Genomic DNA, 17,935 nt, shown 5'->3' with positions numbered 1-17,935 from the left:
CCTGCTGCTGGCAAATGCCCTTCACTCATCAACCCCAGACTTGTCTCGTCATCATTACACACACCTGGTTCCAATCCCCACTATCACTGTATATATATTCCCGCCATCATTTGTCTGTCGGTCATTGTAAATGTTGCTTGATTTCCTTAGAGGAATCTCTCCTACTATTTCCTGACTACTTTATTATTTTGCACTTTGGGTTTTGTCCCACTTTTATAATCATAGTGGTTTAATAAACTCAGTAGTTCTAAACCTGCGACTGCCTCCTGCCTACTCCTCTCTACATTTGTGACAGAATGACCGACCCAAGAGAACAGGAAGCAACAGGACATCTGACCTCTCCGCTATAGGGGCGAAGCTCCTATACCATGACTCGTGCCTTGAGCACCTCGGGATTGCCATGGACGAGGTGCTCTGGACCGTACACCAACTGCTGGCTACACCACCACCTTCCCAGCTCCCCACAGTCATTCCAGCCACCCCACCACCATCTACATTACCCAGTCGGATTAGCAACGTCCACCTGCCCCTCCCGGAGCGGTTTGACAGCACCCCAGCTCACTGTAGGGGGTTTCTCCTGCAGTGTGACCTCCATCTTGCTCGTCATGCCGGGACAGCCTCAGAGAGGGACAAGGTGGCCTTGGTGATCTCGGTGCTGACAGGCAGGGCTCTGGAGTAGGCGCACACCGTCTGGGAGAGGGGCTGTCCAGAAGTGCAGTACTGTGATCGCTTCACCCAACTCTTCCGTGCCGTTTTCGACCACCCTACAGAGGGCCGAGAGGGAGGTGGGCATCTCCTCTGTCTACGCCAGGGGCCAGAACAGCGTCTGAGTACGCTCTGGATTTCCGGATGGTGGCTGCTTCCACTGGCTGGAACGACCAGGCCCTGTTGACAGTTTTCCGCAGCGAGCTACAGGCGGACATCCAGACCGAGCTGGCCTGTCGCGATGATGACCTCACGCTGGACTAGCTCATCGCCATGGCCATCCGCCTGGATAATCTCCTGTGTGCCTGTCGTCGCCAATCCCGGGGGTTCGGGTCTCTCCCAGGAACCTCCAGTGAGACTGAGCCCATGGAGGAGGGCCCGACGCACCTTCCCCCAGAGGAACGTCACGCCGCCGTTGACAGGGTCTCTGCTCATACTGCGAGGAGTCGGACCACCCCTGGAACACTTGTCCCAGAAGGAGAACCAGGCAAGAAAGCGACAGGCCGAGGAGCACTGCTGTACCTTCCCAGGTAGGCGTGGACGTGCCTTGCTCCTCTCTGTCCACACAGCCCATCCTCCTTCCCGGACTATCCTGTCACCTTCCCGGACTATCCTGGCCCCCCACTGAGTCCTACCCTAGTGGGTTCTACAGGAAATTTCCTGGACCGGTCAGTGTCCTTATCATTACGCATTCCTCTAGTTCCTTTACAACCCCCTATCCCAGTCCATGACCTAGACAACCGTCCCCTAGGAACAGGACTGGTTTGCCAGACCACGATTCGCATTTCCCTCACACTTGCTCACAACCACCATGACCACATCACTTTCCTCATCTTAGACTCTCCTGCACACCCCGTAGTTTTAGGTTTCCCCTGGTTACAGTTGCATAACCCCAGGATATCATGGACAGAGAGGTTGTTGTTGGGTTGGTCGCAGGAGTGTCAGGGGAGGTGTCTCTCTGTCTATCTGTGCCACCTCCGTGGAAAGACCAGGTCACACACATCCCTGTCCCGGAGGAACACCGGGACCTACAGGTGGCTTTTTCGAAGACTCGTGCCACGTGCCTGCCCCCTCATCGCCCATGGGACTCCATTATTGACCTAACTGCCTGGTTTTATCCTCCTGCGGGGGCACATCTACCCTCTCTCGCATGCAGAGACCGAAGCCATGGAGGTCTACGTCCAGGAGGCACTGGCCCAAGAATTCCTCCTTTGTGAAGAAGAAGGACGGAGGTCTTCGCCCCTGTATCAATTACCAGACACTGAATAAGGCAACTGTTAAATTCAGTTATCCCCTGCCTCTCATACCCACTGTGATCGAACAGATGCACGGTGCTCAGTACTTTACATAATTGGATTTACGCAGTGCCTACAACCTGGTGCGCATCAGAGAGGGGGATGAATGGAAGACCGCCTTCAGCACCAGCACCGGGCACTACGATTACAAATGCACGTCGGTGTTTCTATCCTTCATTAACGAGGTGTTTAGAGACATGTTGGGTCACTGTGTAGTGGTGTACATGGACGACATCTTGGTGTACTCCACTACACGCGAGCAACATGTCTCTCATGTCAGGTACGTTTTGGAGAGGCTGATAGGGTATCACCTGTACACCAAGGTGGAGAAGTGCCTTTTCTTCCAGCAGGCAATCTCCTTCCTGGGCTTTCGGATATCCACCGCGGGAGTGGAGATGGAAGAGTAGAGGGTCAGTGCAGTACGGTTGTAGCCTGTTCCATTTAACATAAAAGCGGTGCAGCGCTTCCTAGGTTTTGCCAACTATTTCAGGCGCTTCATTAAGGGTATCAGCACATTGGTGGCCACTCTCACCTCCCTCCTGAAGGGAGGTCTTAGACAGCTGTGCTGGACTGAGGATGCCAACGAAGAATTCTGTGCGCTCAAAGAATGTTTTACGAACGCACCTGTTCTGGTTCATCCTGACCCGTCTCTGCCCTTCATCGTGGAGGTGGATGCCTCTGAGGTTGGAGTAGGGGCTGTTCTCTTCCAACGCACTGGATCGCCGCCTAAACTCCATCCATGCACCTTTTACTCACAGAAGCTGTATCCAACGGAGTGGAATTACGATGTGGGGGATCGTGAGTTTCTGGCTGTCAAGAAGGCGCTGAAAACATGGCGGCACTGGCTGGAGGGTGCTCAACACCTATTCCTGGTTTGGACAGACCACCGGAACCTAGAGTATATTCGAGCAGTGAAGAGGCTGAACCCGCGTCAGGCCAGGTGGGCCCTATTCTTCGCCAGATTCTTCGCTAAGAACGTCAAGGCCGATGCGTTGTCCCAGGTGCATGTCACAGAGGATCAGAGGGAGAAAGTGACACCCATTATTCACCTGTCCCGCATTGTGGCTCCTGTCACGTGTAATGTGGACACGGACATCCATCGAGCCCTCACCTGCCAACTATCCCGAGGGGCATACCTACGTGCCCTCTGATGTGAGGGACCATCTCCTCTCATGGGCACACATAGAACCTGTGTCGGGGCACCCGGGTATAGCCCGTACTATCGACTGTCTCTCCACCAAGTACTGGTGGCCCACCTTGGCCCAGGACATCTGAGTTTACGTCTCTTTCTGCTCCACCTGAGCACAGAGCAAAAAACTGAGACACCTCCCCTATGGCAAACTCCACCCGCTGCCGGTTCCACAACGACCCTGGTACCATCTATCCGTGCACTTTGTCACAGACCTTCCTCTTTGGAGGGGCACACCACCATCCTGGTCGTTGTGGACAGGTTTTCCAAGGCGTGTTGTTTGATTCCTCTGCCTGGTCTCCCTACGGCCATGCAGACCGCGGAGGCTCTCTTCTCTCACGTCTTCCGGCACTACGGGATCCCGGAGAACATCAAGTCTGACCGTGGTCCTCAGCTCACCTCCCATGTCTGGAAGGGCTTCATGGAATGACTGGGGGTCAAAGTCAGCCTCACCTCCGGGTACCGTCCCTAATCAAATTGGCAGGTTGAAAGGATAAATCAGGTACTGAGTAGGAACCTTCGTCGTTACTGTCAGGACTGGCCAGGGGAGTGGGCTGCGTTTCTGCCTTGGAAAGAATACGCACAAAACTCCCTCCGTCACTCCTCCACTAACCTCACACCCTTTCAGTGTGATCTAGGCTATCAGCCGGCCCTGGCACCCTGGCACCGTAGTCAGATCGAAGCTTGTGCGGTGGACGATTGGTTCCGGCACTGGAAGGAGGTATGGAACACAGCGCGCACCCGTCTCCTGCGTGTCATCCTCCGGCAGAAGACACAGGCCGATCGTCACCGCAGTGTGGGCCCGGTCTTTCACCCTAGTGACAGGGTCTGGCTTTCTACGAAGGACCTGCCTGTCTGCCTGCCCTGCCAGAAGCTGAGCCTGCGGTTTGTGGGGCTGTTCAAAGTCCTGAGGAGAGTCAATGAGGTGACGTACAGATTGCAGCTCCACGTCAATTACCGTATCTCACCCTCATTTCATGTATCTCTCCTCAGACCGGTGGCAGCTAGACTGGTGGCAGCTGGTCCCTTGGCTAGTGCTAGACCCCACAACGCACCTCCCCTTCACTTGGACATCGAGGTGGCCCCGCCGTACTCCGTCCGCAGCTGTGGTTGGTCTCTCCAGTACCTGGTCGACTGGGAGGGGTACGGGCCCGAAGAGCGGTGCTGGATGTCCTGGACCGTTCTCTCATTCAGGACTTCCACAGGCGTCGTCCCGACCGACCCGCACCGTGTCTCCAGGGTCATCCCTAAGGTCGGCGGTGCCCCGCCGCTGGAGCAGCGCATCGGGGGGGTCTGTCACACCAGCCTTCGCTTTGGCTCCCCCTCCTGTCCAGCTCAGGCGTTCGGCGTTGCCGGCCTTCTAGATGCTGCCGATCCTGCTGCTGGCAAACACCCTTCACTCATCAACCCCGGACTTGTCTCGTCATCATTACACACACCTGGTTCCAATCCCCACTCTATCACTGTATATATACAGTGGGGGAAAAAAGTATTTGATCCCCTGCTGATTTTGTACGTTTGCCCACTTACAAAGAAATTATCAGTCTATAATTTTAATAGTAGGTTTATTTGCAGTGAGAGACAGAATAACAACAAAACAATCCAGAAAAACGCATGTCAAAAATGTTATAAAATGATTTGCATTTTAATGAGGGAAATAAGTATTTGACCCCTCTGCAAAACATGACTTAGTACTTGGTGGCAAAACCCTTGTTGGCAATCACAGAGGTCAGACGTTTCTTGTAGTTGGCCACCAGGTTTGCACACATCTCAGGAGGGATTTTGTCCCACCCCTCTTTGCAGATCTTCTCCAAGTCATTAAGGTTTCGAGGCTGACGTTTGGCAACTCGAACCTTCAGCTCCCTCCACAGATTTTCTATGGGATTAAGGTCTGGAGACTGGCTAGGCCACTCCACTCCCTTTAAGAGTGTGCTCCTAATCTCAGCTCGTTACCTGTATAAAAGACACCTGGGAGCCAGAAATCTTTCTGATTGAGAGGGGGTCAAATACTTATTTCCCTCATTAAAATGCAAATCAATTTATAACATTTTTGACATGCGTTTTTCAGGATTCTTTTGTTGTCATTCTGTCTCTCACTGTTCAAATAAACCTACCATTAAAATTATAGACTGATAATTTCTTTGTCAGTGGGCAAACTTACAAAATCAGCAGGGGATCAAATACTTTTTTCCCTCACTGTACATGCAGAGATCTTCCGTTCACCTACTCTGTGTCTCACAAAGACACGGCAGTTGGAACCCAAAATCTCAAATTTCGATTTATCAGACCAAAGGACAGATTTCCACCGGTCTAATGTCCATTGCTCATGCATCTTGGCCCAAGCAAGTATCTTCTCCTTATTGGTGTCTTTTAGTAGTGGTTTATTTGTGGCATTTTGACCATGAAAGCCTGATTCACGCAGTCGTTTTTCTTTGCTCATTTGAGCTGTTCTTGCCATAATTTTAACTTGGTATTTTACCAAATAGGGCTATCTTCTCTATACCACCCCTACCTTGTCACAACACAACTGATTGGCTCAAACGCAGTAAGAAGGAAAGAAATTCCACAAATTAACTTTTAACAAGGCACACCTGTTAATTGAAATGCATTCCAGGTGACTACTTCGTGAAGCTGGTTGAGAGAATGCCAAGAGTGTGTAAAGCTGTCATCAAGGCAAAGGGTGGTTACTTTGAAGAATCTCAAATATAAAATAAATTTTGATTTGTTTAACACTTATTTGGTTAACTACATGTTATTTCGTAGTTTTGATGTCTTCACTATTATTCTACAGTATAGAAAATAGTAAAAATAAAGAAAAACCCTGGAATGAGTAGCTGTGTCCAAACTTTTGACTGATACTTTATATAGAACACTTTATTACACACGCACACCCACCCACCCACCCACACACACCCACCCACCCACCCACCCACACACACACACATACGCACGCACACACACACACAAAGCGCCCCACCCTTGGCCTGAATACCATCCCCTCACACACATAGGCCTGTCACGGCTGCTTTTTTAACAAGGGTGGGAGATTTGCTGTTGGGGGTTGGGGTCTTTTCTGGGGGAATCCTTAGCTCGCAAGCCCCCACAACACTCTCTGGCTAGTCATGTTCCTGGGCTGACCACCTCCCTCCCCCCTCCTCCCTGTGCCCACTTCCCTTCATCTCATCCGCCATTCCTCCTGTTTAGCACTGTCGGTACCAATGGAGGAAGAGAGGGAGATAAAAAACAGCAGATGGCGAAACACTCTGCGAGGGTATCTAGGCAGTATGCATTCCTCGTCACTGCCAAGCCATGTATGAAATTGTGTGGAAGTGGGACTGTGTAAATGTGTTTGGGTGAATCTGTTTTTGTATGAATGCATGTGTACGTGCGGGTGAAATTATATGCCAGTGTTTTTTATTCATCATAATTTATAAACAGAAGGAGCCAAACAAGCTCACAGTAAGCTTATTACTGTCTCCTGGTTGCTCTCCAGTCTGTGTTCCTATGTGCTCACAAGTTGCCATAGCAACCATCCCCATATATTGTTCAATAGGAAAGACTAACAAACGTAATAAATAGAAAGCACCTCTGAAACCTGACACTCCCTCTATACATTATCGCGCACATTTTCATGTAGAAAAATCACTATATTTAATAACCCTTCAGTCTCAAATCACTGTCCTACTAATTTCAGAATTTTCAATATTTCACATTATTTGTACAGTGGCATTTTTCTCTCTCCATTGAAATCTACTGTATTATTTGCTGAACCTGAAAACCCAGTAATTCCAATACAAATCACTGGGCAACTGAACAAGCCAAGAGAGTGTTGTTCTGTGTTAATGTTTGTTAATGTGTTAATGTACGTGTTAATGTTTGTTCCCACCCAGTCGAGCTTAGAGAAATCAACAGAATCTGAAAGATTCATGAGGTCAAATTTTACAGCACACCAGTGAAGAGGTAAATACTTGACTAGGGCATCAGTTCACTTTGACAACCATGGAAACAAAATGAGGGTCCTTTGAATGAAGCCCTGGGGAGTGAATTTATATTTCATTTTAGGGAAAGAAACTTACAAAACCGCTGTGGAGAGTTAGATAGATATCTAGTGTGACTCACTTAATAAATGCTACTAGTAGCTTGCAAATGATTTGTCGATAGACATCATCTGTAGGCGAAAGAGTAAAAGACCACATGCACATCTTACGGCTTTGAGCAGATGCTGGATATCGTATAGCCTCAATGTTCATCAACAAAACGGGAACATTTGCCAGTACATTATAGTATTTGACCCTTAGGTTTATCTGAAACATTGCTGCAATTAAACACACTAAGCTAAGAACAGGTAATGCATGGAATCAGGAAATCTATAAATTTTATTAGAGAAAATGGTAACACATACTGTATATATCAGTGTGCGGTCTCTCTCTTTTTCCACATCCTCTCCAGGAGATCTCTAGCCAGATAGATATGTGTCAGGCTTGAGGGACCTGCTAAACCACAGGCTTCTCAGACCACATTGAGGGCTGGGCACACAGCCAGAAACACTTATCTAGCTGTCATCCTTTAACACTCAGTTTACAGCTCTATTATACATTGAGCAGGGTGCGGAGAGATTTAGGACCAACAGAGCAGCCCATTGGGAGTTAGAATTTCCCTTCAGGGTATTCGGACAACTTTGAATCCAGGTGGAGAGCAGTCAGCAGCAGCAACAAGCTGTCTTTCTTTGAACTCCGCTGACGATTGTAAAAAAGGTATTTGTCACAAAACATTCCTGAATTTTGCAGGATGATAAGAGACTTGTAAAGACTCTTGACAACAAACAATTTAAGTGGTTATGAGGATAACTCTTTATTTGAAACTATGTATGTAATGCTGTCATATAGTGAAAAGCATCATTATGCAATGAAAACCGTTATGGTGATGAAATGCCAGCAGTAAGCAGACATACAGTTGAAGTCGTAAGTTTACATACACTTAGGTTGGAGTCATTAAAACTAGCTTTTCAACGACTCCACAAATTTCTTGTTCACAAACTATAGTTCTGGCAAGTCGGTTAGGAAATCTACTTTGTGCATGACACAACAACAAAAATCAGAACTGGGCAGAACTGAAAAAGCGTGTGGGAGCAAGGAGGCGTACAAACCTGACTCAGTTACACCAGCTCTGTCAGGAGGAATGGGCCAAAATGCACCCAACTTATTGTGGGAAGCTTGTGGAAGGCTACCCAAAACGTTTGACCCAAGTTAAACAATTTAAAGGCAATGCTACCAAATACTAATTGAATGTATGTAAACTTCTGACCCACTGGGAATGTGATGAAAGAAATAAAAGCTGAAATAAATCATTCTCTCTACTATTATTCTGACATTTCACATTCTTAAAATAAAGTGGTGATTCTAACTGACCTAAGACGGGGAATTTTTACTAGGATTAAATGTCAGGAATTGTAAAAAACGTAGTTTAAATGTATTTGGCCAAGGTGTATGTAAACTTCCGACTTCAACTGTATTAGCTGACCTAACAAAGGTTTGAAATACAATTTCTAACAAGTGTATAGTCATTATCTACCAAGAGAATTCTCTTTGATTATAATCACAGCCGTGAATATCCTCCCAAGCAGACATCTCGACGGCCCTGAAAGAACATCATTGGACTATATGTAAACTGGAAACCACATATACTGAGGCTGCATTTATTGTAGCTGGGGATTTTAACAAAGCTAATATGAAAACAAGGCTCCCTAAATGTTATCAGCATATCGAATGCGCGACCAGGGCTGGCAGCATTCTGGATCATTGCTACTCTTAACTTCCGCGACGCATACAAAGCCATCCCTCGCCCTCCTTTCAGCAAATCTGACCACGACTCCATTTTGTTGATCCCAGCCTATAGACAGAAACTAAAACAGGAAATGCCCGTGCTCAGGTCTGTTCAATGCTGGTCCGACCAACCTGATTCCACGCTTCAAGATTGCTTCGATCACGTGTACTGGGATATGTTCCGGATAGCCTCAGACAACAACATTGATGTATACACTGATTTGGTGAGCGAGTTTCTTAGCAAGTGCATCAGTGATGTTGTACCCACGGTGACTATTAAAACCTTCCCAAACCAGAAACCGTGGATTGATGGCAGCATTCGCGCAAAACTGAAAGCACGAACCACTACTTTTAATCATGGCAAGGCGACCGGAAACAAGACCGAATACAAACAGTGTAGCTATGCCATCCGCAAGACAATCAAACAAGCTAAGCATCAGTATAAAGACAAAGTAGAGTCACAATTCAACGCCTCAGACACGAGACGTATGTTTCAGGGTCTAAAGTCAATCACGGATTACAAAAGAAAACCAGCCCCGTCGCGGACACCAACGTCTTGCTGCCAGACAAACTAAACAACTTCTTTGCTCGCTTTGAGGACAATACAGTGCCACTGACACGGCCCACTACCAAAACCTGCGGACTCTCCTTCACCACAGCCAACGTCAGTAAAACATTTAAACGTGTTAACCCTCGCAAGGCTGCCAGCCCAGATGGCATCCCTAGCTACGTCCTCAGAGCATGCGCAGACCAGCTGGCTGGTGTGTTTACGGACATATTCAATCAATCCCTATCCCAGTCTGCTGTTCCCACATGCTACAGGAGGGCCACCATTGTTCCTGTTTCCAAGAAAGCTAAGGTAACTGAGCTAAACGACCATCGCCCCGTAGCACTCACTTCTGTCATTATGAAGTGATTTGAGAGACTAGTCAAAGATCATATCACCTCCACCCTACCTGACACCCTATACCCACTCCAATTTGCTTACCGCCCCAATAGGTCCACAGACGACGCAATCACACTACACACTGCCCTAACCCATCTGGACAAGAGGAATACCTATGTAAGAGTGCTGTTCATCGATTGCAGCTCAGCATTTAACACCATAGTACCCTCCAAACTCGTCATTAAGCTCGAGATCCTGGGTCTCAACCCATCCTGTGCAACTGGGTCCTGGACTTTCTGACGGGCCGCCCCCAGGGGGTGAGGGTAGGAAACAACATCTCCACCCCGTTGATCCCCAACACTGGGGCCTCACAAGGGTGCATTCTCAGCCCTCTCCTGTACTCCCTGTTCACCCATGACTGCGTGGCCATGCATGCCTCCAACTCAATCATCAAGTTTGCAGACGACACTACAGTGGCAGGCTTGATTACCAACAACAACAAGACGGCCTACAGGGAGGAGGTGAGGGCCCTCGGAGTGTGGTGTCAATAACCTCACACTCAACATCTACAAAACAAAGGAGATGATCGTGGACTTCAGGAAACAGCAGAGGGAGCACCCCCCTATTTACATCGAACAGGACAGTAGTGGAGAAAGTGGAAAGTTTAAGTTCCTCGGCGTACACATCACGGACAAACTGAAATGGTCCACCCACACAGACAGTGTGGCGAAGAAGGTGCAGCAGCGCCTCTTCAACCTCAGGAGGCTGAAGAAATTTGGCTTGTCACCGAAAACACTCACAAACTTTTACAGATGCACAATCGAGAGCATCCTGTCGAGCTGTATCCCCGCCTGGTACGACAACTGCTCCGCCCACAACCGCAAGGCTCTCCAGAGGGTATTGAGGTCTGCACAACGCATCACTGGGGGCAAACTACCTGCCCACTGGGGGCAAACTACCTGCCCTCCAGGACAACTACACCACCCGATTTCACAGGAAGGCCAAAAAGATCATCAAGGACAACAACCACCCGAGCCACTGCCTGTTCACCCCGCTATCGTCCAGAAGGTGAGGTCAGTACAGTTGCATCAAAGCTGGGACAGAGAGACTGAAAAACAGCTTCTATCTCAAGGCCATCAGACTGTTAAACAGCCATCACTAACATTGAGTGGCTGCTGCCAACATACTGACTCAAATCTCTAGCCACTTTAATAATTAAAAATTAGATGTAATAAATGTATCACTAGTCACTTCAAACAATGCCACTTTATATAATGTTTACATACCCTACATTACTCATGTCATATGTATATACTGTACTCTATACCATGTACTGCATCTTGCATATGCCGCACGGCCATCGCACTTGTGTGTATAAGGTAGTTGTTGTTAAATTGTTAGATATTACTGCACAGTCAGAACTAGAAGCACAAGCATTTCGCTACACTCACATTAACTTCTGCTAACCATATGCATGTCAAATCAAATCAAAAGTTGATTTGTCACGTGCGCCGAACACAACAGGTGAAATGCTTACTTACAGGCTCTAACCAGTAGTGCAATGTGACCAATAAAATTTGATTTGATTTGATATACTGTACGCAGACACCAGACCTGACAGTTAAAAGATCAGATCAGCTTCTGATCTTTTCTAATCAGCTGTGTAAAGAAAATACCTTCCTGATAATTGGAAGCATGGTTATGTTGCAGGCCATGGGCTGTATGTTTGGGATCCTTTATCTAAATGCTGCTTTCATTCTATTATAAAGGTGACATTACTGTGTCTTATCACAGGTGCAAGGCAAAGAGGAAATTATCTGCACGTCATTGTAAAGTTCTCAGAGGTGGAATTTTATGAGCTGTGCAAACAAAGAACACAATATCTGGACCTTATGGTTTTCATCTGGTGTATGATGCACAACATCTAAATGCTGGTTAAATAAGACATTAGGGATCTTTCATCACACAAAAGCTATTGCATTTCCCATCCTTCATTAGCTGAAACTGGATGGAGCCAGTGTATTACGGCAGAGAGAGGTGGTAATTAACCATGTCCGATACCTGAAGACTTGCGTTAACTCCCAAAGGAACATAGGGTTTAGCTCAGCTGGCTAAGACAGTTTTGTGATATGCAGATGACCTGGATTCAAACCCAGTCAGTCACAACAAACTAGTCATTATGAATGTGATGTTGAGATGGATGCACCAAGCATATTACCTAACACTGTATAAAGGACCCTACATGAAATGAGGGAATTTACAGGCAGAAGAGATGAGCAGACAATATAATGTCCTATTCACATTGTTAGTCACTGCTGTGAAGGTAATAACTGGAATGTTAACAGACATTTGTGAAAAGCACGGATCTATAATACAGAATGCATTTATCAAAACAACCGTTGATCGTGCTTTGATTTTCAACCTGCCTCGCCCATGATTATAAACCAGACACAGCACTGCCACCTACTGGTAACCCGCTGAAATTGTAATTTTAGAGCAACTACTAATGGTTGAAGTACTGTAACTGATGGACTAGTGAATAACTAGTAAAAAAACACCCCCAAGGTAATATCTTGCATGAAAGTCATTGAGAACTGCTGTACTTGTATTCGTTCATAGAGGTATAGAGGTACTTTTATTAGAGGAATAGAGGTATCGAGGTACTTTTATTAGAGGAATAAAGGTATTCAGGTACTTTAATTAGAAGAATAGAGGAACTTTTATGAGAGGAATAAAAGTATAGAGGTACTTTTATTAGAGGAATAGAGGTATAGAGGTACTTATATTACAGAAATAGAGGGATAAAGGTACTTTTATTACAGGTATCATATCAGAGGCATCTCTCACAGATACACCAAGCGGCTGCATCTCCTGGCCTTTTAAATTGCAATCAGCGAGCGCCTGTCCGTCTGACGCACCTCAATCTCCTTGAAATGGACACTGGCTTTGCTCCTGATGGATGGTTCACATGACTCTATAGAAGGGAGGAAAAAGTAAGTGAGGAGAAATAAAAGAGACTACAGTGTAGACACTGTAAAACTGGTGGTGGTGAAAAAACGATGTGAATGACTTACTGGCTGTTCCACTTTGTACTGAGGTGTTGCTATCGGAGCTGTCATCTCCGTGGTGAGAAGATGGGGGCAGTCTCACGGCCAGTTCTCCCAAGGTGGGCTTCACGTTGAAGCGCTCTTCCAGAGAGAAATGCCGTTTTTTTTAAATATTCCAATTCAATTACATTATTTGTATTTGAATAAAAGTAGCATTGAATCACAATCACATGATAGTCCTGTCGAACCCTAACCCTAATGTTACCAGCCTCATGGTCTATCCAAGAACCCCACTCTATCCCGATTGTTGGTGCACTCACTGGGGTTCTGGACTCTCTCGGCCGCCCTCTGCTCCAGGTGCATGTGGATGATGGCCTGCACCTTCCTCTGGTTGGTGGAGATGTTGGGCTCGGCTATGACCTCGGTCAGCCGCAGGTTGTTCTTGATGGCCTTGGAGGCCGTGGCCCGAGCTAGCATGGGCAGCTGGTCCTGGTAGTCCCTGTCTGTGAAGTCAATCTCCCTGCCCTGGATCCCTTTGATCCTGGACAGTTATACAGTATATCAGTTTTATCAGCTACAGTGCCCTCCATAATTATTGGGACAGTGAAGCATTTCTTCTTCTTCTTTCAGCTTTATACTTCGAAAGTTTGGATTTGAAATAAAACAATGACAATGAGGTAAAAGTGCAGACCGTCAGCTTTAATTTGAGGGTATTTTCATCCATATAGGGTGAACAGTTTAGACATTGCAGCGCCTTTTGTACATAGTCCCCCCATTTTAGGGGAGCAAAAGTATTGGGACTTATTCACTTATATGTGTATTAAAGGAGTAAAAAGTTAAGTATTTGGTCCCATATTCATAGCACACAAGGTACTTTATTCATTACATCAAGCTTCTGACTCCACCGACTTCTTAGATCCATTTGCTGTTTGTTTTGGTTGTGTTTCAGATTATTTTGTGCCCAGTAGAAATTAATGGTAAATAATGTATTGTCATTTTGGAGTCACTTTTATTGTAAATAAGAATAGATTATGTTCCTTAACACGTCTACATTAATGTAGATGCTACCATGATTATGGATAATCCTGAGTGAATCATGAATAATGATGAGTGAGAAAGTTACAGACGCACACATTTTTGGGGGGGTATGATATTTGTGCTTCTATGGAAAAATATGAGGGGCTGGATCTGGAAAGCAGTAAAAGAAAGCCTGGTTAAACCAGACTGACCACAATGTTCACCAGTGAAACTATTGTAAGTGCAGCAGACAGTCTAGTTTCACAAAGCTAAGAAAGAGAATCGCTTGATGATCAGTTAGCGTCTATGCATTGTATTTATTTTAGCCAGGATAATCGGCTCAGTAACAATTGGAAAACAGACAACCCACTGTCTCGCTCTCTTGATAAAGCCTATTGTGATCCTAATGTATTGATGAAAAGGAGAGGATTTGAATTGGTTGAGCATGCTAGGGCTCCCGAGTGGCGCAGCGGTCTAAGGCACTGCATCTCAGTGCTAGAGTCGTCATTACAGACCCTGGTTCGATTCCAGGCTGTATCATAACCGGCCATGATTGGGAGTCCCATAGGGTGGTGCACAATTGGCCCAGCGTCATCTGGGTTAGGGTTTGGCCTGGGTAGGCCATCATTGTAAATAACAATTTGTTTTAACTGACTTGCCTAGTTAAATAAAAGGTTAAATAAATGTCTCACCTCCTGTTAGTTAAGATGGTGTAAATCTCTTGCACTAGGAGCTCCGCTGCCCCTGGTTTGCAGTGGATGGTCCCGTCCAGAACTTCCTTTTGCAGATAGATGTTCTGTTTCACTAGAAACTGATAAGAGAGTAGAAATTCATTCTCCATTATTCAACATAACAAACAAAAGAAAAAACAGGATGTCTGGAGTATAGAAAGACAGCCTTCTCACAGCAAAAACATTGATGACTTTGCAAGTGGACATAGGATTATACCCACCAGTTTATTTGTACTCATACACCTACTATTTTGTTACTGTCCGTTAGTCTGGGTTCCAGTCTGTTTAGCTAAGGAGTGTAATGTGATAACTGAACAGAGACGACAACCAGGCTACCTGGCCATACCCTCCAACTCTTACCCTCTCTATTTGTGCCCAGTTGCCCTGTTTGGTTGGAAGTGATGTCCCATTGTTGTAGGAGTGCATGGGGAAGTCTTCATGATAATACCAGGAGAACATCTCTGCCACAAGGTAGCCATTGGAGAAATCCCTGGTGAAGGGAAAATGTGACTCCATAACATATGGGAGAGTGGGATAAGTTGAGCCATTTTTTATATTCATTACACTGCATTCAGAAAGAATTCAGACTACTTCCTTTTTTCCCCACATTATTTACGCTACAGCCGTATTCTAAAATTGATTAAATTAATGTTTTTCCTCATCAATCTACACACAATACCCCATAATGACAAAGCAAAAACAGGTTTTTAGTTTTTTTAAATTATTTTACAGAAATACCTAATTTACATAAGTAGTCAGACCCTTTGCTATGAGATATGAAATTGGTGCTCCAGTTTATCCTGTTTCCATTTATCATCCTTGAGATGTTTCTACAACTTGATTGGAGTGAATTCAATTGATAGAACATGATTTGGAAAAGCACACGTCTATATAAGTTCCAACAGTTGACAGTGCATGTCAGAGCAAAAACCAAGCCATTAGGTCAAAGGAATTGTCCATAGATCTGGGGAAGGGTACCAAAACATTTCTGCAGCATTGAAGGTCACCAAGAACACAGTGTCCTCCATCATTCTTAAATGGAAGAAGTTTGGAACCACAAAGACTCTTCTTTGAGCTGGCCGCCCAGCCAAACTGAGCAATCGGGGGAGAAGGGCCTTGGTCAGGGAGGTGACCAAGAACCCGATGGTCACTCTGACCGAGCTCCAGAGTTCCTCTGTGGAGATGGGAGAACCTTCCAGAAGGACAACCGTCTCTGCAGCACTCCACCAATCAGGTCTTTATGGTAGAGTGGCCAGACGGAAGCCACTCTTCAGTAAAAGGCACATGACAGCCCGCTTGGAGTTTGCCAAAAGGCACCTAAAGATTCTCAGACCATGAGAAACAAGATTCTCTGGTCTGATGAAACCAAGATTGAACTCTTTTGCCTCAATACCAAGCATCACGTCTAGAGGAAACGTGGCACCATCCCTATGGTGAAGCATGGTGGTGGCAGCATCATGCTGCGGGGATGTTTTTCAGCGGCAGGAACTGGAACACAAGTCAGGATCGAGGAATGATGAACGGGGCAAAGTACAGAGAGAGCCTTTATGAAAACCTGCCCCAGAGCGCTCAGGACCTCAGACTGGGGCGAAGGTTCATTTTCCAACAGGACAACAACCCTAAGCGCACAGCCAAGACAACGTAGGACTGGCTTCGGGACAAGTCTCTTAATGTTCTTGAGTGGCCCAGCCAGAGCCCGGACTTGAACCTAATCGAACATCTCTGGAGAGACCTGAAAATAGCTGTGCAGTGACGCTCTCCATCCAACCTGACAGAGCTTGAAAGGATCTGCGGAGAAGAATGGGAGAAACTCCCCAAATACAGGTGTGCCAAGCTGATAGCGTCATACCCAAGAAGACTCAAGGCTGTAATCGCTGCCAAAGGTGCTTCAACCAAGTACTGAGTAAAGGGTCTGAATACTTATGTAAATGGTGCTAAAAAAAAGATATACATAAATGTAGATTGATGAGAAATGTTTTTTTAATCCATTGTATAATCAGGCTAACATAACATGTGGAACAAGTCAAGGGGTCTAAATACTTTCTGAATGCACTGTATATTCATTATGGAAATAATCAGAATTCCTGTAAACATTACAGTTTTGAAAATATTGCTTATCCAAAAAAAGTGGTGTCTTGGCACAACTTATCCTGGGTATGGGGTATGTTGAGCCCCTGTACAGGTTAAGCTGCCTACAAATTTCTGTACTGAATGGAATAGTACCACTACCTTTTTGAAACCATGTCTATTTTTATTTCCCAAACACAATAACAATCGCTTTTTTGTCTTTTGATCATTTCAAGTATCTTTTAACACATGCTTCGTTTGTTTACCTCATGCCTTGCTTTATGCCTGGGAAGAAAGCACTTCAATTTGTTCAACTTTACAATTGGGTCAATTTACCCCATAGCCATTGGCTCAACTTACCCCAATGCAAAAATGTTGACTATAGCCAACACAACTACTTTCAAGCTAGGTGTAGAACGCCATATTAAAGCTTATAGAGACCCCAATAGAACAATCTTAAAATGATCTACTTTGGTTTAGATACAAGCATCATGAAACCTCTAACCTAATAAAAAATACATTTGTTTACCTATCTTGCTTACCACTTTTTCCATGTGGTGTATTCCTTCACAGACCACATGAAAATGGACATTTCCTAAATATTTGGTCAATTATATATTTTTTGTATGGTTTCCTTGAATCAAAGGTAGCTCAACTTACCCGACTGTACCCTTAAGGCTTACTTGGTTAGATAGACCAACTCTCAACTTATATTTCACTTAGACATGCTTTGCAATTTGCTAATGTACACTCACCTGCGAATATTCTTTGGAGAAAATGACAAATCCAGGCTTTGGAGCCACTTCAGAACTTCTCGTGGCAGTCCTGTCTTTTTGGGAGGCTGTGCGTAAGCCATTGTCAGCCGTAATGTTAATTCAGCTAGCGTCTATGAACCAGCCACACACGCTTACACAATGACACGATAAGATAAGTTACTGTTGGTCTTACTTTTCTGATTCAGTATTTCGTTAAGTTGTTGCTATATATAGAACATTTGTGGTAAACGAACTAGCTAAGCTAACCAGCTTACTAGCCCTTATGGCACATTTGACATGTTTATCAACAGTTCCATAGCAACGGCCTTACTTCTTTCTCCTGGAAAGGTGAACGTATCGCGGGAAAGTACATTGTTGCCACCCACTGGAAATAGAAAATGTTGCGCACACTGAAGAGAGC

At 45.6% G+C, this 17,935-nt stretch overlaps 1 protein-coding gene across 1 annotated transcript; it reads right to left on the bottom strand.

Annotated features, from left to right (window-relative positions):
* Positions 1-12,486: 12,486 nt before the first annotated feature.
* spata4 (spermatogenesis associated 4) lies at positions 12,487-17,887 on the bottom strand. Its single transcript, XM_029727112.1, has 6 exons — positions 17,515-17,887; positions 15,053-15,182; positions 14,654-14,772; positions 13,265-13,485; positions 12,972-13,085; positions 12,487-12,871 (listed from the first exon to the last, which is right to left on the bottom strand). The coding sequence occupies exons 1-6, from the start codon at positions 17,613-17,615 to the stop codon at positions 12,777-12,779; spliced, it is 780 nt and encodes a 259-aa protein (XP_029582972.1). The 5' UTR covers positions 17,616-17,887; the 3' UTR covers positions 12,487-12,776.
* Positions 17,888-17,935: the final 48 nt, after the last annotated feature.

This window comes from Salmo trutta, chromosome 3 (genome assembly GCF_901001165.1).
Source record: "Salmo trutta chromosome 3, fSalTru1.1, whole genome shotgun sequence".
Lineage (NCBI taxonomy): Eukaryota > Metazoa > Chordata > Actinopteri > Salmoniformes > Salmonidae > Salmo > Salmo trutta.
This window is presented reverse-complemented; position numbering and strand designations above follow the sequence as displayed.